At 45.4% G+C, this 20,591-nt stretch overlaps 1 protein-coding gene across 2 annotated transcripts in view; it reads left to right on the top strand.

The window, feature by feature from the left end:
* The window catches only part of GRAP2 (GRB2 related adaptor protein 2), a 78,576-nt gene that overhangs the window by 33,037 nt on the left and 24,948 nt on the right, over positions 1-20,591 (top strand). For both annotated transcript variants that reach the window (XM_006917397.1, XM_006917398.1), the window contains exons 2-3: positions 9,492-9,583; positions 17,131-17,222. In XM_006917397.1, the coding sequence (XP_006917459.1) occupies positions 9,506-9,583; positions 17,131-17,222 (170 nt within the window). In that variant the 5' untranslated portion in view covers positions 9,492-9,505. The remainder of the gene's footprint in view (positions 1-9,491; positions 9,584-17,130; positions 17,223-20,591) is intronic.

The following is a 20,591-nucleotide window of genomic DNA, read 5'->3' as shown; positions in this document are numbered from 1 at the left end:
GAATTCAGACTAAAAAATATAATGAGACATTTTGGTTCGATATGACAGGTCATTGGGCTATTAGTCCACTCCTTCCACTCCAGCCCTCCTTGCGCTATTCTCCATCGTCTCAATAAATTAGCGAAAGACCGGACCAGTTTTCCGGGTCGCTTCCGACTTTGAGAATCTAAGACGTGGGGCCCCACTTGATCAAAACTGGCAATTCAAAATAAAGAGAACTACTTTAAACATGGCACATACAGGGGTTCCTCCATTTAAGCAAACTCAGATTAAGACCTACAGTTTCCAAAAATAAGAATATTACAATGATTCATTTGATGGAAGTAATTTGCAATATCATTCCTTTTACTGGCGCGTTTTAGGACCTTAATGAGATGACTTGACATACAGACATGTAATCACCTCCAACTTTTCAGGATAGACATATCAAATGAAGCAATGTTATCCAGGTTAGTGTCCACTCTTGCAAGCTTCGTGACCGACGCACTGAAAAATGACCCGTGTTCCAATAAGAAATGAGGGCTTGGGAATATAAGTAAGAGTGACAAGATTAAAGTCATCGTGTTCATGCGGTCGTCTACACGACTTCTTGTGCTTTGTCCAAATAAGAATTAAATTAGCACAGGCGGTGAAGGAAGGGAGAGAGGACGCTGAGCATATTGGTGACGTTTGTGAGTGGTAGACAGCCCCGGTGACAGCAAAGCAAGACCATGGAGGCTTTCACATGTATGATGAATGAGCTCCACTCTCTGAGCCCAAATCAATAAAAACAAACATGCAGTGAACAGAAGGGAAGTGAAGGCAAAGAGGACATGAAGGCACCATAAAATCCTGGTGACACATCTGAGGGGAAATCGTGATGTGAATAGAAAGTAGGAAGTAAAGAAAAAAAAAAAAAAAGAAAGAAGAAGAAGAAGCCCTAGAGATCCGTAAAATGTCTGTCCGTCTGTTTCTTTCTTGCCCTCCACTCACATCCACCGCCATTAAATAATTTCTGATTCTGGGTGGGTATTTTTAATGCTTTGTTCGTGTTGGGGTTTTGACTGCGGGACTCATGGCGTCTCTGCAGACAGTGGTTATTGCTCTAGGAAACAATAAGGATTAAACGAGGAAATGGCACGCGATCCGCCAGTCTCGCAGCAGCGCGGAGCGAGGAGAAACATCTCCGGCGGGGCCGGTGGGGCCTTTCTGTTTCATTTTTGTTGTGGTTTTGGATTGATGTTTTCTTATGGTGTCGTTTAAATAAGAAAAGTGTAGGAGATTTCAAAACAAAGGTATTTTGGATATACTTTTTCTAACTAGATTCGTGGTAAGGGAGTAATGCTTCCAGGAGAAAGGAAAAGAACTTGACAAAAGCAAAATTATTGTGAGATCGGTTGATGGTGAGAAAGGTTAGAAAATCAGAAACAGAGAGAGAGAGAGAGAGAGGACGGGAGGGAGAGGGAGAGGTGGAGTGGGGGGAGAGAGAGAGAGAGAGAGAGAGAGAACAGAAAGGAAGAGAACAGAACAGTAGCTTGTACATTTATTAGCTGAGATTGTTTCCATTTCTGCAATTGCCTTAAAGCACATGATTGCTTAGTCCCAAATCAGCCAGGTTTATTGTAGTCTTTGCCTCTTTGACCAAGGAGTAACGGGCTTGAATTTTGTAAATACGTGAGAATTGTTGCCATCACTTTTCTTGGCTGAAGGACAGCCACTCAGGAAGATTCAGTGGGCCCTACGCTAGTTAGCAATGATCCTGAACTAGAGCAGACCTTTCACTGTTTCGCTGGGACCCGCAGAGGCCACGTGTGCTAAGGAAAGCACGGCCTTAGAAGCCAGCAGACGTGGACACTCATCTCTGGCCTCAGTTTCCCAGCTGTGACGAGAGAACGATAATGATAATACACGTTGCGAAGGTTGAGCGTTTGTGAAGCCCTTGACACGGGATAGACCATATCAGTAAATGGTCTTAGTCTTAGCCGGCATTTCTAGACTTTGGTGAGGCTTGGTCCAGATGCTCCCCAGTGTGGCTGCCCCGGGCTTCCTGTTTAAAGATAGTACCACGTAAGCAAGAGACCTGAGATTTGAAACCAGGTCTGTCTGGCACCCAGGTCCCACAAACCTCACAGTTGCTGGCAACCTCACCTTGCATAGAGTGACAAGTTAGGGAGAAAAGGATAGAATTTGCTTGAGTTTGATAGGACGTACGCATTACACTAAAAGAAAAAGATATTTTTCTAATAAAAAGTTTGAGGACAAATAAGACTTTATGTGATGTACTAAAAAAAGATATGTTTTATAAGCCAGACTGGTGTTGATTAAAGAGGAGTAAGGTCGTAATTAATCAGAAGAATGAATATAATATTGTATGTCAACTATGCTTTAACAGAAAATATTTTTTTAAAAAAATCAGAAAAAAGGAAGAGCAAATGACCTTTTGTCTGAGCATCACGCAATTTACAAGGCAAAAGAGGGCAGAGGACATGCACAGGGACAGACTCCCGATTTGTCTCCTTCCTCTTCTACTTCCTTCCCCTCACCATTCCTTTCACCCCCAAAACAAAAAACTTTAAGCAAGAAAAGAGGAGCTAATTAAAAAAGAGAAAAGCGTCCTTGAGACCAATGAAATCGCCCTAATCCACAGTGACAGACAGGGACCGTACAGAACATCGATTTGATTAAATAAGGATATTAAGGATTTAGAGGGACTCTCCAATTCTGTAAAGTTTGTCTATAAGTCTTCAAAATATATTTATTTGGCTTTGAAATCTAGAAACCAAGTGCCTTCTAGCTGGGGAGATGGTTCCCATTTGGAAAATAGGAAGAAATCTCAAGGCGAGGCCAAAGGGCAGAAGGATCCTGCATCTGACTTGGGAGGTCCAGACATGCATAGGAACTGTTGGTTGAAAATCTTCTAAGCAGAGGTCCCTGATGGCCATTCCCAAGTACGTGGCAACCTGCAGGCTGGGTCGTAGCTGCTGTGATTTGACTCCTGCTTCACCTTCTGTACCTGGCCATAGCGCCAAGTCTCCAGAGAAACCAGAAGGAAGATCTTACTGGAATAGGACTTGAGGGTCTCTATTTTAAAGGCTCCAGAGGATGAGGTAAAAGTAAGTCAAGAGCAGGCACAGTAAAGAAAGGTATAAGGCTTGTTAGACATTCAGGAAGAACGTTAGTATTTCCAACACGGCCAGCTGATCGAAAGGTCTCCTGTAAGCAAGGATTCTGCTGGTTTAGAATAGAGCAAAAATGTTGTCATTTGAGAGCCCCAAATGAGGAAAGGGCAGCCTTGATCTCTTGGCCGTGCTCAGCCTTTTTCTTTTCTCCTTTTTCACTTTCTTTTCCAGAATAGATTGGTTTGGGTCTCTGGAAGACGACTATTAAAGCGGCAGCTGATAGGTGTGCCTGTCTGTTCTACGTTTACAAATTTTCAAGGTCACTGATTTGTGTTGAAACTCCTACTCTATGTTTTCCTTTTACAGGAATCCTACAGGTGTGGTTAGAGCTGTCAGGCCTGAGTTCATCACCTGTTACCGGGCGCTGGACGCAGGAAGAGGACACTGAGATAAACTAAGGCAGAAAGGCTCCAGCCACAGCTGTAAGGTTCAGACAAAAGAAAAATACAGAGCAGGGGTCTCAACACAAATCATTAACCTAGAATCAAAAGCGGAAGTGGGGGACTAGTCACTTTGAGATTAACAAGGAACATCTTTTCAGAAAACACAGAGGGAAGTTAAGCATCAGGAAATGTGTCAGAGCAGATGACTTTCAATTCTTTTTGATCTAAGCAATTCTGCATCTGATGGGTTTTAGACAATTGCAAATATTAAAGTTTAAATGCCTTAACACAGACAAGAGACAATGAGGGCAGTTGCCAAACCTGTCTAGGTTGTAGGGACTCAAGATGCAAAGAAAAGTTTCAAGATGGAATTGACTGTTCGGGGTGCACCATTGCCCTCTGTTGGACTAAATAAATCAGACTATTAGCGTGAATGTGTGCTTCATTATCTCTGGCTGAGTTTGCTGAGAAGTCAGGGCACCTTTGAGTGAGTGGGAAATTAATTGATCTTTGTAGATGGGTCCTTCTATCTGCTGCCCCTTCGCTGAGTGAATCAATGACAGTTATAACTCTGATGGCAGGTCATTTATCATGTTTTAATCCATTCAGCAAATAATTACTAAATGCCTGCTAAGCACTGGCGAGGTATTGAAGGGAATCTAAGAATAAATAACAAGAGCTATGAGTACCATCTATTGAATATCTACTGTGTGTCAGGATCTTGACACACATTAACACACAGCAGCCCCGTGAAGTAAGTGTGGTCACTCATGTCTTATAGATGAAGAAACCGGGCACTTGGGAAGCAAACTGCACATCTTAAGAGTTAAATCCAAGGCCATCTACTCCTAAGCCTTCGCTCCTTCTCCTCAAGAAGTTTACGAACTGTTAGGGGAGACAGAATACAGCTATGAATGTCTATGCCGGGGATTGGTGAACTACAGCCAGTAGGGCACATTTGACCCATCACATGTTCTTGACCATGAGCTGAGATGGTTTGTACATTTTAAAATGGTTTGGGGGTAGGGAGGAATCAGAAGAAGAATATTTTGTGGCATGTAACAAATATACGAAATTCGAATTTCGGCATCCGTAAATCCTGTTTTATTGGAACCCAGCTATGCCCATTCCTTTCTCCTCTCCAGCACAGGTGAGTAGTAGTGATAGAGACTGTATGGCCACAAAGCCAAAAATATTTACTTTCAGGCCCTTACAGAAAACGTTTGACTACTCCTAGTTTATACACCAAGGTAGAATGTTATATATCAATAGAAAAGGTTTTTAAAAAGGGTTTTGAGAATTAAGAAGAGGGAAAAGTAGTACTTATTTAACCCAGGTGCTACAGGGGTTATACAGGTGTGCTCTGTTTTAAGACTCAGTGCAGGAAAATCCAGGCTTCAAAAGAGACAAATTAAAAAATAATGATTTGCATAACAAATTTTCCTTTTCATTTTGTAAAAGGATTCACCATGAGGCTCCTTTATGGAATGGAGCTTCCATATGCATGCTAATCTGATTCCATTTACAAATACTCTATTCATGATAACTTTTCAAGAACATGGCTATTGTGCACAGCGAGGCTTAGCTGTAATCATTTTCTTCTAGCAGTGTAAGGCTTCCTACTTCTGAAAAGTGACAGAGCTGACCCTGTCAGTTCCAGAAGGAGTAAACCCTCTACCTCTCCATCCTCTCCACGAGGGGCTTTGCCCGACAAATAGAAAGGCAGTGGGTTCCAAGTGTCCACGTTAGGGAAAGTTTGATGGCTGATATAGCTTTACATTTTTAGCCAAGCTCCCCTTGCTAGCTGCAGCCAAAATCCTAAAATGTAAACTCCTCACCATTCTACCACTTCATTTCACATGCAAGATAAATTCATAAAAATTATGCTTGTTGCTAATGTCCTGATAAATACACTTCCAGCAATCCAGTTGACCCTTGAACTACGTGGGTTTAAACCAGGAGGGTCCACAGATTTTTCTCAATAAATACCTGTACTGTTTTTGATCTGAGGTCGGGGACCCACGGATGCAGAGGGCTTATTGTATGCATTGATCTACACCATTTTATATAGAGGACTTGAGCATCTTCATATTTTGGTGTCTGCTAGGGGTCCTGGAGCAAATCTCCCATGGATACTGAGGGACAGTTAAGTTTTAGGGGAGTCAAGAGTTATACATGGATTTTCACTGTGTGTGGGACCGGCACCCCTAAACCCCCATGTTGTTCGAGTCAACCGTACTTATCAAGAACAGTGTTTTTCTTTCTTTTCATTCCCTAAGGCATTATCTTAACTGAATTACAACATAACCTTGGGCAGGTCATATAATCTTCAAACTAGAGCTCTCCCCAGAAAAAAGAGGAAGTGGTGTCACTGATTCAATTTAGGACCCAGCTCCCTCTTTCGATGGGTCCTGAGCCTGAATCTTCAAACAGCTTTGTGGTGTTATGCAATTGCTCTTTTTACGAGATGTATAAAACAGAAAGCTTAGCTATTCATAGCCAACTTAGGAGGAGCTGAAATCTTTCAAGACGTTTCTTGCCTGGTACCATTTTGATGGTGACTACGTGTTTCAGAACACATCCACTTAATCTGGCTTTCAAATAAAGGATGTTTTAAAGGCTTGTCTCGTACCTTTTGTTTTCATCCTCTGTGGTGACTATATTTTAGAAGTAAATAAGCATTCCTGGTAGGTAGCCTGAATATTTTTCAGGTTTTTCGGTGGTAAAAGAAGCTTACATGGAAATGCAAAGGCAGAGAAAACCGTGCCTGGGGAAGTCCTGGGTGGTGTTGCCCGGTGGAGAAGGCAGATCTGTGTTGCAGGGCTGTTGATGGATCTTATGTGCAATTCATAATGGGGGAGGTGAGACGGATGCAGAGAGCTGGTGAGAAGCAGAGGTGGCAGTAGGGGCTGGAGCCCTGCACCATTCCGAGGTGGGATTCCTGGACAAATGGCATTGTCGGCAGCGCTGGATTGGGTACGGGGAAGGTGCTGGAGGTGGATACTGTCACTTCTCACCCACACTCTACCGAAGGTAGCATTTCAGCCATTTCTAAAGCTGATTACTGGCAGGAAAAGCACATATAATTCGTCTGGGAGATTCTCTGAAGAGGCGGCTCTGCCTACATCCCCTCCCCTGAGGTCAAAGCACTGTTACTGCAAACAGCATCAAGAAAGCTCCACTGCGTTCTTGAATTCTTGAGGCGGCTGCTCGCTCTCCCTCTCCCTCTCTCTCTCTCCCTTCTCTTCTATCTCGACATTGTTGCTACTGTGGTTTTATCTCCATCATATATACTTTTTTGTTTCCCAGATGCAGTAGCAGTAGGTACAGATTATAAAACAAATGGATAAACTACGTTAGTTCAGTTTTCTTTTTCCCTGGTGGTAATTTAAAACTTTTCAAAATGAAAACTCATGGATATACAGGAATGGGATATTTCTGGGCATTTCTATGATCAAACGGAAGTCTGACCCCTTGGAGTGGCACATTTTCCATTCTCTGCTATCAGGGATGCAGAAAATGGTCAGTTCAAGGGAAGAATTTGCAAAGCCTGTGATTTGAACAAAACCAGAGCATATCCCACTCTACCCTAAATGTCTCCCTCCGACCGAACAGATCTGAACAGATTTCATTTCGCAAATGGAAATAGGATGCAAACTAATTTTTTCAAAGTGATTTCATGAAGAGTCAGCTTATTTAATTGGTACTTTTTTTTTTTTTTGAGCCAGGATTAATATTATAAGCTGGGGAGCTCTGCGATGTGCCTATGTCGTTGGTTTTGCTGCACCATCTGCCTCCTGGGGGGAGGCAGAGAAAAGGGCCACAACTCAGAAACAATTTTACTTCTGCCTCGACCTTCTCACTGAAGTGACTTAGAGCCTGCCTGGACCAAGCTCCCAGGCCCGATCTGAGTTACATGTAATGTAGGAAAGACCTTCCCAAGCTCAAGGTCATATTGAGAGTATGCCTTGGTTTTTTTTTCCCTTTCTCTAATTTATGTGACTTTCTAATACGTTTAGCATTTGCCTCCCCTTGTCTCCATCATGCTTATTAAGGTAAATTTGCATAGAAATGGGATCTTGGTTTTTAAGACCGTTCACCTGACACTTGATCTCCTGAGGCGACCAGTGTCTACTTTTGATACCAGGACGGTGACCCACAGAAACCACATCTTAATGTGTTGCAAACTAGAGGCAAGGTCTTAATTAGGGAAAGCTTTGCATGTTAAAGTAATGGAGTGAATCAAATCAGCAAAGACATTTAACATTCACTAAGGAGGGCAGAATACGCCTTCCTGTTGAGTGGGTCATCCTAAGTCACATAAATTTTAATTTGCCTTAGATAGACAGATCTTGAAAAGAGTGTACAAAAAGTGTATATATATATATATATTTGTTTGTTTGTTTTGTTTGGAAATAAGCTTTAGCTGGCGATAAAGCTCGGACAGTAAGCAAAGACATTTTACTTTGGCTCCTGAAATATTTTTTGCTTAATATCTATCCTTGGGGTTGGTAATATTCATTTCTACAAATTGCCTTTGGAAGATGAAGCAAATGTTGAAAGTCAAAGAAACAAGCCATTTGCTATCACCACTGTTGCAATCAGCTTTAGTCCCCTGATTTCTGCCTGATGCATTCTCCCACTGGCAGCCACCTTCCTTACTTACCCAAATCTTGTCACCTGGGCAGAAATTCCCACTGAGAGGACAGTTACAGTGCCACTTTACTGGTCACTGAAAGTCGGTTAGGTTTGGGGGTTTCAGACATAGGCAAATTTTACAAAAAGTAAATGCAAAACAGCTTTCGAGACTATGTCCTGACAGTAGGCCGTCTTAGCAGAGGATCAAAGGTTTTGAGGATCATGAAGAATAAACATCAAATTTCAATGAGAAAAGTTTACAAATGGGAGAAATCAGAAGAGAAATCCAGGATGCTTTTGGCCAGGCTACCTTCGCTGAGGATAAATTCATTTCACCAAATTATTTTAAGATAGTGATACTACTTAGTTTTATTTGGTATAACATCTAGCATCTATTATTGAATTTAATCCCACATCCTTATTAGTTGAATATTACGACCCCCCATTTTACAGATGAGGAAACTGAGACTCTGAGAGTTTTAGTTACTTGCACAAGATCATACAGCTATTCACCAACAAAACCAGGGCTCGGCTCTATTTCTATTACATCTGCACTGTCTCCTTAAACAACAAAACAAAACTATATTTTATTTGAAGGCTGACATTCATTTTTACACAGGTCTGATCTATTACTAGGAAAGGTCGATATTTTAACTCGATGCAGACATATTAAAATGAAAAGTTTTCAGAATGTACTTGGCTTACACTATAATATTAAAACAAGGAATCCGACTAATTGAATATCCCGACTCAAAAAACCAGGATGCTTTCTACTCTCAAACCATGCAGAAGGACGGAAGTTCCCCACTGGCCAACGATGTCTAATTCTCTTAAATGATTCAGATGTAAAAGTCACAATGGCATCTGTCTAATTAACGCTGCCTGGTTAAATATAGCTGCCAAGGGACAGCCTCGGATGGTGTTTACAGAACAGTCTTTCCAGCCCCTCAGGCCTCAAGTTAGAGATGATAGCAAGTCTTCCATCCTCACCAACCTGAAACGGAGAAGCCCCAGAAATGGTGACAGGCTAGGACAGGCAAAGGGAGATGAAAGGAGAGAGTAAGGTATCGCCGGCTTTCATTTCCGACTCGTGGCATCTGGGGATCCAGGAACGATGCCAGGAAGCGGATCCTAAAGGCTCCAGCAGCTCTTTTCGAAAACAAAAGCGCTCACTGTGCGCCTGCGCGCCTCCCTCTGCAGCTTGGAGACATCCGACCCCTCGCCTACCAACCGCTAGGACTGCTACTCTGCACCATCTGCTCTGCGGCTCTTCTGGCAGAAAGACACAATGACCACGTTATTTCTCTTCCAGCTTCGCGCTCCAACATGGAAGCCATCGCCAAGTTTGATTTCACCGCCTCGGGTGAGGACGAACTGAGTTTTCACACTGGAGACGTTCTGAAGGTAGGTGACGTGGGGCCTAGGAGCGCCACGGGGAGCTTGGGTCACTCCGATGGGGCCACCGAGCTAATCTAACAATCCGTGCCTTTGTTTCTTAAGAACTAAATACAGTTCTTTTTTAAAAAAAAAATAAAAAAAAAAAAAAAGAAGGTCACCTCTGTCAAAAGGGTTCCTTATGAGCACCTGTATGCCAGCTACCAGGCCAGGTCATGGGAATTCAGCCGGCGTAAGCCACCATCTTTGTTCTGAGATGCTCAGCATCTCTGAAGGAGGAAACAAATTCATCCAAAAGGTGGTTACAGACCTCTTTATCTTAGAGCTCAGGGGAGCACAGGTGAGGGAACAAGCCACCCTACCTTGAAAGACGGGTTTGTAGGACTGCGTGGCAGCATCGGTTGTCAGGGATGCAATGAAGGTGAGTCGGGCTTTTAGCTAAAGGTCAGAAATGAGCAAGCGCGTGTGGGATTCTGGGAGCACTGTGAGAGCCAGCTTGGCTGGAACCTGCAGGAGGTTGGAGACAACCTGGGAAAGGCAGCTGAAGGAGACATGGCTCAAACAGGCCGTGCACGCCCCCCACTCGGAGGCTTCTTAAAACTTGTCTTCCACCCGCACTTGAGTTGTAGTGGCTACTTAACTGAGCTGAAGAAGCCTTGGCCCTCTCCCAAATTTCATGCCCCGCACTTTCAGACTCCACCTCTGAATCCTTATTTTGTGCAAAAGAGTACAAGCCCTTCCAGAGGCCACTGGGGAGTCTGTGATGCTAATGTCCCCCCCACCTGGCCTCAGAGCACCCTCGGACATCCTGGTCCCTGACCCTCACAGCCCACGTGGGCCTTCTCAGACTGCCCAGCAGCATGAGGCCACCATTGTCTCACTACTAAGAAAGAACCCCGTCAGGATGTGAGGGCGTGACTCAGAAGGTGTCCGTGGAGCACAAAGCAGGTAGGATAACTGGGCTTAGAGCTCGAGCGCTCCCAGCGTTTACCCTTCTAACCGCTCTCACCTTGCAAGATCTAGTAATGTGATTGCAAAAAGCGTGTCTTCGATGTTGGAGTTTCTCAAGGTCAAAATGTCCTTTTGGGCTGCTGACCCAGGAAAGGTGACCTTCATTTCTCTGGGATCTTACCAAGGTAACAGAGGGATCTGCCACACAGGGAGCAGTCCCTTTCGTCTCTAGGGAGTATTGTGACCATGTGACTCTAGAGTGTCCTTGCACCAAAGAGGCCCGGGGGGGCGGGGCAACTTTCATTCCTCATCTCTCTTTGCAAACAGAACCTAGTATCTTGCTTAAGTTTTCTCTATTCCCCAGAAAAGTCAAAGCAAAAACAAAAGCAGAAACAAAAACAAAAAAAACCTTTCTCAACTCTGCTTCGCGATCCAGCTCCCAATTTCTTTCCTCCCTTTTGCTGCCAACATTGGAACAGATTCTCTACGCTGGGCACCTCCACTGCCTTCTTCCCAGTTGTTCTGTGGGAACCCTCTGGCATCCAGCTTTTACCCCCAACGCTTCTCTACAGTCCACCAGTGAGCCCCTTAACATGGACTATGTGGACCCTGCTAAAATGCCTGTAGAATGTGACGCTGTTCAGGGAGCACTGCTAACTGTGACACAGTCCCTCCCCTGGGTCTGACTGGACTTCTGTCTGACTCCTGAACACGGTCCTCTGCTCCGAACATTTTCCTTTCATGATATCTCTCGAGCAATCCCCTCTGTCACTAGACAGGAGCCCGACACACTAAAAAGGAGCATGGATTTTGGAACCAGATAAAAATGAGTTTGAATCCCAGCTTACCAGCTGTGTGGGCTCGGCCAGTCACTTGCCCCCTCTGACATTCAGTGTCTTTATCTGTACGAGGAGGCCATATCTATCAGGCAGGGTTCTGGAACAGATTAGAGGCAATGGCCCCATCCCAAAGCAGAAGCCCAATAAATGGCCACCCTATTACCAGTATTACTCATCCCTGCTGCCTCTCACTGTTCAGACTATTGCCAGAGCCCCTTGACTGACCTCATCACCTCCTGTCTCTTCCTCCTTCAATCATTCTACATACCAGTCCCAGAGGGATCTTTCCAGAAGACAAATCAGATCATATCACTTCCTGACTCGAGAGCATTCAGTGGGTCCCCATTGCCAATTGATTGAAATCTAAGCCGTCTGTCTCCAACCCGGTACCCAGCCTCATCATGCGCACGCGCCTGAACACACGCACACGCACACGCCGATTCAAGCATTAAAACTGTATTCCAATGAAAATTTTAACTATACAAACATCAGTAAACTGTGCTTCTGAGTAAAAAAGCGAATATGGAATACTGTTTTATTATCCATCTCACTTAACCTATACCATCACGCCGTGCGTCTGAGATCTTAGAGGGCAAAGAACTTGAAATTCACCCAGGTCTCCCCAGTCACCAGAAGACAGGCACGTCCCCTCGTCTTGCTCACCTTTGCGTTTCTGGCACTAGCATCTAGCACACCAGCATTCTGAAAAATGAGTAAGCCTAGTCCAAGCCTTTCACTTTACAACTGGGGACACTGACGGGTAAGCGCTTCTGCCCGCCATCCCCAGCAATGGCTAAGAGGCTGCTGATATGAGCCTACGCTCACTGTGTGTGTTCATTCACGTCGCTTACTGCGTACGATTTATCAGCTACGCACACTTTTAGTATCTCCTCTAGAAATTCAGTTCAAAACTGACAACTACACTCAATAACACTGAGGTTCTTTTGCTTATATTGATTGCTTCCGATTAAGAAAGATGCCAACAAAAGAGAACAAGAAGAACACACAGAAAATATTCAATATTCTCCAGTTTGGGACTTAGGCATTCCCTATACCGTAAGCTAAGACGTTTCTTTGGAGCTAATGATACAAGAGACACTCAGGGGCAATAACACAATCTAAGTAATTCTGACTATTACAGCCCTTCAGATGAAGACCAAAATCTTAAAAATTTCATGATATTAAAAGTTAGGTTGTAGCAAGGCTCTATTATTCTGTATTATTTAAAATTCGTTTGCTATTTGTTGAATAGAAATACAAACACACGCGCGCGCACGCACACACACGCACACGCACACACACGCACACACACACATCTTTACGTGCTCATGCCCCCAGGTCACACACACTGCAATACACCATCCTCCCTCAGGCTTTCTCCCATATTCCAAATGCCCTTCCCCTGCACACTCATATCTGACTACCTCTCTCAGAATCCTCGCTTATCCTCCCCCTCCGTACTGCTCGGGAGAAGGAACCACTCCCTCTTCAGCTCTACCACAGCGCTCCACACACCCTTCATTTGAGGTGCTTATGAATCCGCCTCATGCGACAGCTACTGACCGGCCGGCCGAGGCTCTGTGCTCTCATGCGCCCTGTATATCCCTCGTTGCTGCCCTTGCCCTGTGGGATCCTGATTGTCATTTTCGTGTTGGCCACGCGCCAAAGCTCTGTAAGGGTGGGGACCGGCTCTGCCTCTGTGTCTAGAACAGCAGAAAGGCGACACTCCCTAATAAGTGGTGAGCGAATGCATATTCGATTCCTCCTCTGGTCTGTGAGCTCCCCAGAGCAGAGCCACACTGGAGTCGTCTTTGCATCGAACACGAGCCACAGCCCCAAACAGGTGCTCTGTGTGTATTTCCTGAATTGTCAAATTGAGTTTCTGCATGCTCGCTTAGAATTCCAACAGCAGGCCGAACCCCTCCTTTTTTTCAAATTGTGCCCACTGTAGCTGTAGCAGGACAGAGAAAAGCGGAAGGGCTTCCTGGCCAAGCCTCACAGAACGTCTGCGTCATGTGCTTAGTGGCTCTGCCCGTGGATCTCTACGTGTGACTACGACTGCAACATCTGTCCCTCCCACCCCGCCCACAGCTGGGTAACACACCCCGGGAGCCTCATAATCGTTTTCAAAGCCAGCTCTTGAGTGAGCCAGCAACTCACACCGGGATGCTCTTTTGTGTTTGGCCTTTAGTGCTAAAAGACTAAATAGACTTCTTCACTAAAAGGTATAAAAAAATGTCTGCCCAGCTCACCACCAACCCGCCCCACCCCCAGACCGTGAGTTCCCCAGCGTGAAGACCCCAGCTTATTCACCTCTGTTTTCCCAGCACCTAAGTACAAAGAGCAGGTGCTCGTGAGATGCCAATCACAGAATGGGGAACAAGATGGCGGATGGGGAAGTCCTGCCAAGTGACTTGATTGCTTCTTCTGTGAGAGAAACGTTTGAATAGTCAGGAGTCAGGTGTTCCATGGTCGTGTCACCAACCTCCGGACCTGCAACTGCACACAGCACCAGTCGAATCTGTCAGTCGTTTGAAAATGTCTCTTGACCCAGTCCAGTTTCTACTTGCCTCTGCAATGCATCTAACTCGACCTCATTTCTTTCTACTAAAACAACCACCTAAAAGCACTAAGGGTTCATCCTACGTCATTCTTCAATGCTTCAGATTTCTGCTGTGCCTCTGAGAGCTAGAATTCCATCCAATTTTAAAGTTCTTCCAACTGTAGGTTTTGTCCTCTTCCTACATCTAACTTAAGTCTCAGCCCAGAAATGTATTCTCGTAGGCAGCATTATAAGAATTAAGATACAGTAAAGTTAAGTGTCAGACCTCGTGTGCTTGGGCTGAACTCCTTGCTCAGGTTAACGTGATGGGTACAAGAGATAGAAGAACCGAGGAGATGGAGAGATGAAAAGCACAGGAAGTCTGGGGCCCTGCGCCAACGACGGCAGGAGGAAGCCTCCTCCCCCCAAATACTCTCCTTTGCAGAAAATGGATTTTTTAAAACCATGTCTTCTATCCACCAAAAATAGCCTGTAAATTCACCTCTCTGGGAACACAGTCTCAGGCAGACCGAGCAAGCACCGGGTGGTGAGGAGAAATGGCCGGCATTCTGAGATAATCTTTCAGTTGCTGGAGGAGGTAGATGGGTTTGAATCACGATTACTAAAATTACAGCTGGTTTCAGGTCAGAGAATTAAGGGCAGAGTGTGGTTCTTACTGTGAGGAGCCAATTTCCAAATGGCCTCTGTTACCCCATCCTTGCTTACACCTCCTTTTTGACATTTGCCACTCGGGCCAAACTCCGAATTCCCATGTACCGGAGAAAGGAATTCCGAGGCCATGAATCTGGGGGAGATGGCACGGAGCGAAACGTCCGTGTTCTTTCTGTGACTACCAGGCACTAGTGCCGAGTTTCTAGTTCTTCTGACCTAGATTTTCTGCTCTCCCCTTCCACCCCCCTCAGCATACACGTACCCACACGTCCTTAGTGATACCAACAGTCACATTTGATGTTAGAAACTATAAAGTCTTCTTTTCTCGGCAATCCTAGAGCTCAAATATGGGACACACTTTTATTTCTTCAGAACAGATGATGAAATTGAAAACATACACATAGAACACTTTAAAGAACTTATAAAACCCCTCCGTGTCCTTCAGAGCTGGCGCCCTCCTTCATAAGAATATCGCATTTTACAGAATTATATTTTTGAAAAACAGCAGACACTTTCTGAAGGACTTCCAGGTCCAAGGACTCATTCGATCCTCATATCAGCTCTGTGAGGCATTAGCCCGTTGTTTTGGTCCCCATTTTTCAGATGGTTCATTGACTTGTCGAAGGTCTTATAGCTAGTGACAGGGCCAAGCCAGAAACCGGGTCTTCGCCTTCCAAATTCAACATGCTGTCCTCTTCCTTCTACCTTAGGAGGGATATTAAAAATAGGTCATCGATGCTTCTCGATTACTTAGCTCTATTTCATTCTGTCCCCATCTCTGGGAGAGGGAAACTCAGGAGACCCATGGCTTTTATTCCATCCACTTTCAGACGACTGTGAAATCCCAGCCTCTCTGCTGAGTCCACACACACATCTCCAACTGCTCAACGGAGCTTTTCTTCTCAGATGGTCCCAGGGGCTGCTTGGACTCGCTCGCACGCAATCTGAGGTCCATGAGTTTTTCCTCAGACCCGCTTCTCCTCCTGTATTTTCTATTTTAGTAAAGGCATCACCACCCACTCAGTCTCCCAAGCCAGAAACCCGGAGCCAGCCCACAATTCCCCGTCTCCCTTAGCTCCACGCACCGTCGTGAAATCCTGCCCATTTTGCTGCCCGATTCCTGTAAAGCATGTCCTGACCTCTTCTTAACCCAGATCCCCTCATCTCTAACCTGGATGCCTGCACTCATCTTCCTGACGTTTCTCCCCCGACTCTGCCCCTCTAATCCATCGTCACACTCTGACGCAGCCCTCTCTCCTGACTCCAATTCTTACAGTGTTATTTCCCTGCTTTAATGGGTAGCCTTTTAATGGCTCCCCATAAATTTCAAGATGAAAATCCAAACTTTTCAACGCGGGCCGCGAAGCTTGGAGCCTCTGGTTTCCTCTCTCTCTACTCCTGACACAACAATCTCAACTCCCTCAAGACTGAGGCATTTTGCTCCCAGAATGCACTGCACTTTCTCATCACCATCGGACTTCTCCTGGGTAACCCCTGTCGTTGCCTGGGCAACCCAGAGGGCCTCTCCTCCAGGTAGTCCTTCCTACCTATCCTCTGCTTTCCCCTTCATCATAGCAGTTCTATCAGTTAAGACATTTTTAGCTACACACACACAGAAAAAAAAAAATGGTAACAAAAAATGGTTTCAACAATAACAAAACTTTATTATTTCTCATCCAAAGCCCCAAAGTAGGTGGGCTCTGGGGTGTCTCATTCGGTGGCTCAGTGACGTCATCAAGGTTCTTTCCATCTTTCTGCTCTGCCATCTCCATTTTGAATTATTGTTTGGGTCTATGTCACCTACTTGAGAAACATGCTCAGGGCGGGGTGTGGGCAAATATTTGTCTTTTAATGGTGGAATGTTTTCTGAAATAACGAGAAGCCACGTAGAGCCAAGTCTGGTAGGTCACATGAGTAATCAAGGTAAGTGATAACGTTTGAGATCATGGTCAAGGTGGATAACAGTAATGAGACAGAACTTCTGGTTGTGCCTGTGGCTTGGCTCTAAAAGCAAGTTTAGAAAAAACATTCCAGATGTCTTGAGTTATGTCCAAATTGTTCGTGAAACATATGGAGTGTGAACCTAAAGAGTTACTATTTTCAAAGCTGGCCCCACGTGGACATTTAAGTTTTAATCTGCTTGTTTAAAAAAAAAAAAAAATTAGAACAAGTTAAAATTTTTAAAGTTTCATGATTACTTGGACCATGGAGTAGTCACTCTGGCCTTCCTGGCTCAGATGATGAACTTAAGGTACTGGGGTCTGGGACATATGAATTTCCAAATTAGAGAAAGGGGTTCCGGCAAGCGCCTGAGTGCCGAGGCGGGGAGGCCACACCGTGGTGGGGGTCACATGCGTGGGGGATTCTTGTGCAGAAATAGTGTGGGGTCAAGAGCAGCTAAACTCCAAAGATGACCCTGCAGCTCCCCCACTAAAGCAGCTGCGCGGTTGCTGTTTTCCTCTGGATCCAAAGGGGCATTCTTCGCCCAGTAGCCCCATCTTCTGCTTCCTAGAGTCCTTACAGTGTCTTTGTCCTCCATCTTTTCCATGTAGATCTTAAGTAACCAAGAGGAGTGGTTCAAGGCAGAGCTTGGGAGCCAAGAAGGATACGTGCCCAAGAATTTTATAGACATCCAGTTTCCTGAGTAAGTATTTCCTGCCTGCTGCGATGGACCTACCCACATACATCCCCCTTACTTCTTCAATAATCACTAAAACTATCCATACACACCAAAGATGCCCTCAAAAAAAGGGTTGCCCTGGAGAGGGAACCATACCGCGGAAGGCCAGGGGCGAGAAGGAGATTTGCATTTCACTGCATTCTCTTTTGAATTTTTTTACCATGTGCACATCTCGTCTATTTTAAGTTCGTAAACTAAAATCATCTATAATTATAATCATAGGGTTTCCAAGAATTCCACTGGGGGCTCTGTTGGCCATCCCTCTTCAAGAGCTGCTACTGCAAAGCGCTTCTCCATTATCTCTCAGCCTACCTTCCCTCCTAACCCAGGATCCCGAACAGCTCTGAGCCGTAATCAGGCATGTGGACTCTCTTTCCTTACGCTGTGCTCACCCCAAACAGAGAAGTCCGTGGGAGAGAAGGGGAAACTCCCCACATAAGAGGAAATGAGAAACTGAGATTGAGTCTCGTCTCAAGAATTGACCACAAGGGTTAGATAGAAATCTAATCTTGCCTGAGTCGGGGACTAGCCCAAAGAGCAAAGGTTTGCTAGAAAACCAGAGTGGTATTTGACGAGGCCGGGGAGGTGCAGCCGTACCTCTCATTGTGAACCAGTACTGACCACTGAGCCAGAGAAAGGCCTCTGATCTCAACCGAGCCCTTGATGCTGCCCTGTAATCTTCTAGATGATCATGTCATATCTTCCCTGCCCCTCAAACATCCAACGCCTTCCACACTGCACTCTCAGCCGATGGCCTTGCTTCCAGATTCCCTGGGACCATGGAAGCCACCGGAAAGATTCCAGCCCCCACCTGACTCACGGCAGCCACCCACCTCCTGCAACTGCGCTCAGACACTCTGACTTTCCTGCAGCTGTTAGGAAAGGACTGTCTGTGCTTCTAGCAGAAATTCTCCCTTCTCTCTCCTACACCAACCTCCTTTCCCTCTCTGCTCCATCATTCCCATCAGCAAACAAAGACGCTGCCATTTCTCCCGTCTTACCAAACACCAAAAACAAAACGAAACAAAAAACCCTTGTACCTGAATCACCTTCCAGCTTCCACTCCACTTCTTCAAAAGAATCGTTTATATTCATGATCTCGAAGTCCTCTCCTCCCGTTCTCTCTGGAATCCCCACGACTCCTTCGAACGCTTTTTATCAGGATCACAGTGAACGACCGGTCCTCGTGGTGGGGCTTGACCATCATCTCAGGATGATTCGACCTTTCCCTGTGGGTTCCTCCTCCACCCGCTTTGCTGCTTTCCCCTCATCTCCCCAGTCTCCTTTAGGTTTAGAATATGCCGCCCCCCGCCCCCACTCCGCGCCAAGTGAGCTCCTTCCTGGTACCATCCCCTACTGCCCATCCCTCCTCTTTATTGTCGCTGTCTCCATGGCACTTCTCACCACCTGACATACTATACATTATCATTATTCTGGTGTTTACTATGTGCCGTTCTCCCTCCCACCCCCACGAGGCCAGGAGTTCTTGTCTGTTCTGCCCACATTATATCCTCAGTGCCCAGAAGAGGGCCCAGAACATAGTAGATGTTTAATAAAAGCTGTTAAATGAACAAATGGCTTTAAAGTGATGTGTAACATGGAAATTCCGGCCACTCATGTAATATGTAGTATGTACGCATTTTTGAAAGTCTTGAAAGAAGTCACTTATCAAATTTGAGTTAGAGGACTGATGTGTATTTTCTAAACAATCCTCTCACTACCTCTTCCAAAATATTTCCTTTGAGGTGTGGCTGCTGTGGAGCGTGTCCCATTCCTTTTGCCACCCCCATTACGTTTCCCACACAAGGCAATGCTGTGGCCGTCCCTCGTTAGCCCCTCAGGGTTGCATGGCACATACTCCGGCAGGATCTCCAAGCAAGCGACCACCAGAAAACCTCTGTTTCCAGCCTCTCAGAGTCCAACCAAACTTCCCCTGTAATCCCTGGTCTGAAATAAGGCTATCTCTCCCGCCACCGTGTCTGTTCAGGTTCCTAAATTCTAGAAAGCACAGGGAATTGGTCACAAAGGAATCCCAAGCTGCAGCCCATTGGACATTCGCCTTAAAGGGACACACACACACTAGCGTTCCAGGGACGGCAATTAGGGCAGCCACTTTGGAGCAACGGGACACAGTCCCACCTCCGGCTGCTGAGTGATTGCAAACATTTGTTTCGCTTCTGCGGTTGAGAAACATTTCTGGCCTCCTGCCCTGAGGCTGTGGCCGCTGTTTGCCTTGTCCCTGTGGATGTGCTTGGTGCTTTTCAGTCTAGGTACTTTCTCAGCAACGCCTTTGCTGCAAGCATTTTTGCTGCAAACATTTTCCCATGTAACGAATTGACTGAAGGCAATTTTGCCATTAAAAAAAAGATAAATAACTGGTTGACAATTTTTTTTTCTTTCTGGTTTGGTTTCATTTCTTTACTAACAAATCAATCAAATACTATTTAAAAAAAAAAGATAAGCTAACTAAAATTGACAGTTCGATTTTTGACTCTTTTTTGTTTGTTTGCTTTGGTTTCTCCATTGACGAATCAATCAATCGCCCTCGGCAGACTTAATGCATTTAAGCTAGTTGTCGATTTGGTCTCATTTCTCCATTGACAAGTTTTTGCAGTTACTCCCATTTTTGTAGTATCTATAAATCTTAGCTAGCCCGCATACAGTGGTGGGGGTCTTAAAATTTTTAGCATTTCTTCTAGATGATGATGATTTGCCCCAAGAATTGGTTTCTTATTTCAAAACACATGAACTGGGAGGAGAAAGAGACGCCAGGGCCCTCTCGGAGGGCCCAGAGTTGAAACCTTATTTCCCACAGAACGAAGACAAGTGCTTAGGCAGGATCCACAAAGTAAGCGCAGTTCCCCGCGGGGTATTGCCACGCAGCTGCAGACGGTTCCGATATATGCGAAGAAACCCTTTTAAATTTTATGTTCGTTTCTCTGTCGTGATTTTATCTTTTTTTACGGCAAAATTGCCTTACGGCTGGTTAGTTACACAGTAAAAATGTTTACGACAAAGATGTTTGCGGCAAAGATGTGTAGAGCGACAACGCTTACCGTGAAAAAACGGACCCGGCCTTGGTCGGAACGTACTACGCCCCCTGCAGCAACACTTCTGGAGGCTGCAGCCATCACCATCCCGCCCCCACCCCCGGAAAAGCAGTTTCTCTTCATTTTCTTCTTTTCCACGATAAAGCATTTTTGCAGCCTGGATTTTGGGGGCAGCCCAGGAGCTGGCTGTGTAGACTCGGTTCCCTGGCGGCTCCCAGCCCCACTCATTTCCAGGGGCGTGTACAGGGCTCTCTGGGTGCCTTGCAGCCTCCGTCCAGCAGGC

The sequence above is a fragment of the Pteropus alecto genome, unplaced genomic scaffold (genome assembly GCF_000325575.1).
Source record: "Pteropus alecto unplaced genomic scaffold, ASM32557v1 scaffold157, whole genome shotgun sequence".
NCBI lineage: Eukaryota > Metazoa > Chordata > Mammalia > Chiroptera > Pteropodidae > Pteropus > Pteropus alecto.
This window is presented reverse-complemented; position numbering and strand designations above follow the sequence as displayed.